The sequence below is a fragment of the Mus pahari genome, chromosome 12, assembly GCF_900095145.1.
Source record: "Mus pahari chromosome 12, PAHARI_EIJ_v1.1, whole genome shotgun sequence".
In the NCBI taxonomy this organism is placed as follows: Eukaryota; Metazoa; Chordata; class Mammalia; order Rodentia; family Muridae; genus Mus; species Mus pahari.
In genome coordinates this window covers 33499218-33501634 of record NC_034601.1, presented here as the reverse complement: position 1 = coordinate 33501634, position 2417 = coordinate 33499218, and the positions used below count along the sequence as shown (strand labels likewise).

Genomic DNA, 2417 nt, shown 5'->3' with positions numbered 1-2417 from the left:
GGAACTCACTCTGTAGACCAGGCTGGCTTCGAAGTCAGAAATCCGCCTGCCTCTGCCTCCCAAGTGCTGGGATTAAAGGCGTGCGCCACCACGCCCGGCCACAGTGTTTCTTATAATGTCCTAACAACGTTTTCTTTTTGGTGTTTTAGTGAACAACAGAGATTCCCAAAGGAAATTGACTATATCTGCAGGGCAGCAGTTTCAGCAGGCATCATTGGCTGGGCATATGGAGGCATACCTGCTTTTATTTATGCTAAAAAACGCTACATTGAGCAGAGCCAAGCGGAGATTTACCATAACCGATTTGATGCTGTGGTAAGTACGAGCGGCCTAATCCCTACGGACATATCAGTTTCTTCTCTTTACATCTGTTTCTGTTAGGTCTTGGGTTGGGAGGATTTTGGAATGTCAAGGTGAAGAAATTAGATCTCTTCTTACTAACAGCGGAAGTACTAGATGAATTTCCTAATTCTCCAGTTTACCTGTTTAACAGAAAGATGGTTTTTGGTTTTGCATCTGATGGTAGATTACATATTGAATTTGCCTCATGCCTCTGAAGAATCCTTTAGTCTGAAATAGTAAGTTTGTAAACTCCAGAGGACAGTGCTGGGAGTCACCTCTTGTTTCTGCCAGTGCTCTGTGTACCCTGGGCTAACTGGCCCTCAATTTCTAGGTGAGTCTCCTGTTTCTAACCCATGCCACTGTAGGAGTGCTAGTTAGGTTTCAGGCCACTGAACCCAGCTTTTCAAGCCTGTGTGGTCAGGCTTTAGTGGCTAGCTTCTTTTTATTTTTTAAAAGATCTATTTGTTATTATATGTAAGTACACTGTAACTGTCTTCAGACATGCCAGAAGAGGGCATCAGATCTCACTACGGATGGTTGTGAGCCACCTTGTGGTTGCTGGGATTTGAACTCAGGACCTTTGGAAGAGTAGTCAGCGCTCTTAACCCCTGAGCCATCTCTCCAGCCCCGGAGGCTAGCTTCTTTACTGGCTAAGCTATTAGCTTATTTTTGCATAAATGACTCTCAGTAAATCTTTTTCTTGTCTTACCCTCCACCCCCCATATCTATATTACTTTTATCCTTGCCTTTAAATAAGCATTTCTTTAGTATTTGGTGTTTTGTTTTGTTTTCTTTTTTTTTTTTAAATGGGTAGGCATCTGTTTGCAATGCTCTATTGTTGTTTTTTTTTTTTAAAGATTTATTTATTATATGTAAGTACACTGTAGCTATCTTCAGACACTCCAGAAGAGGGCACCAGATCTCGTTACGGATGGTTATGAGCCACCATGTGGTTGCTGGGATTTGAACTCTGAACCTTCGGAAGAGCAGTTGGGTGCTCTTACCCACTGAGCCATCTCACCAGCCCGATGTTTTGTTTTCTTATCACCAGTTTCTCTTGAGTGTAGCAGGCATTGCTATTGCTGGTTTTATAAATGTCATTGTAGTTACTACTTAATTGACAGACTGCTTAGTTGAAAATAACACTGTTCATTGTTGGTTTTTGTTTTTGTTTTTTGCTTTTATATATATCTATCTATATATATATATCTGCAGAAAAAATTTATTGAGATCCAAAATCTGAACAAAAAAAAAATATGGAACTTTAGAAAACATCCACACAGAATTTTATTTTATTGCAATATGTTAACAATCTTACAAGGAAAAAAAAAAAACAGCCCCCCCCCCAACTCACAAAAAAACCCCACAACCCTTAGAACTGTGCTGTCCAGTCTGCCTGTAGTAAATGGTTCAGTTTCCATGAGATACACCTGCACTTTGGAAAAATTACAAAAGAACCAAAACCTACCAAGGAAAACATCTTCCTCAATACAGGCTGTAACTACAAAGAAATTCATCCAGGAAACCATTTATTTTGCTAAAACAACAACAACAACAAAAAAAACCCCATAATACAGAAACCCTCAGAATTCTCACTTGCTGAGTTAAAAACGAGATGGAACTGATAACACACCTCAGCCTTCCACAACACCCAGCCAGTGCACACTCCGAAACCCAGGCTTCCAAGGTGGACATCCAGTGCTCAGCGGTGAGGGCAGTGAAGAAGTGACCAGCCCAAGGCACGTGCAGCTTCAGCCCAGCTGGTCCCCTGGCCTGAGGCCACAGCCAACTCCCCTCTGCAATTGTGTCAGCGAATGGCGGGACAGGGCGTCTATGAAGGCCGGAGGGGTGGCTGCAGGGGCCACCCCTGGAATGAAGCACACAGATAGCTGCCAGGAAGACATGTCTGGGCTTTTCAAAGATGGCTGCAGATGGTTTCTAGGCAGCTGCAGCTGGTGTGGGGAGAACTCCTACCAATATGACATGAAGCCTGGTATGAGACTCAACAGTTTCTAAACCCATCTCAGAGAGAGAGAGAGAGAGAGAGAGAGAGAGAGAGAGAGAGAGAGAGAGAG

The 2417-nt window shown here is 42.9% G+C and overlaps 1 protein-coding gene across 1 annotated transcript in view; it reads left to right on the top strand.

Moving 5' to 3' along the window:
- Timmdc1 (translocase of inner mitochondrial membrane domain containing 1) overlaps window positions 1–2417 on the top strand; it is a 25340-nt gene that overhangs the window by 4911 nt on the left and 18012 nt on the right. The window contains exon 2 of the mRNA XM_021209738.2: window positions 150–315. Within this exon, the coding sequence (XP_021065397.1) occupies window positions 150–315 (166 nt within the window). The remainder of the gene's footprint in view (window positions 1–149; window positions 316–2417) is intronic.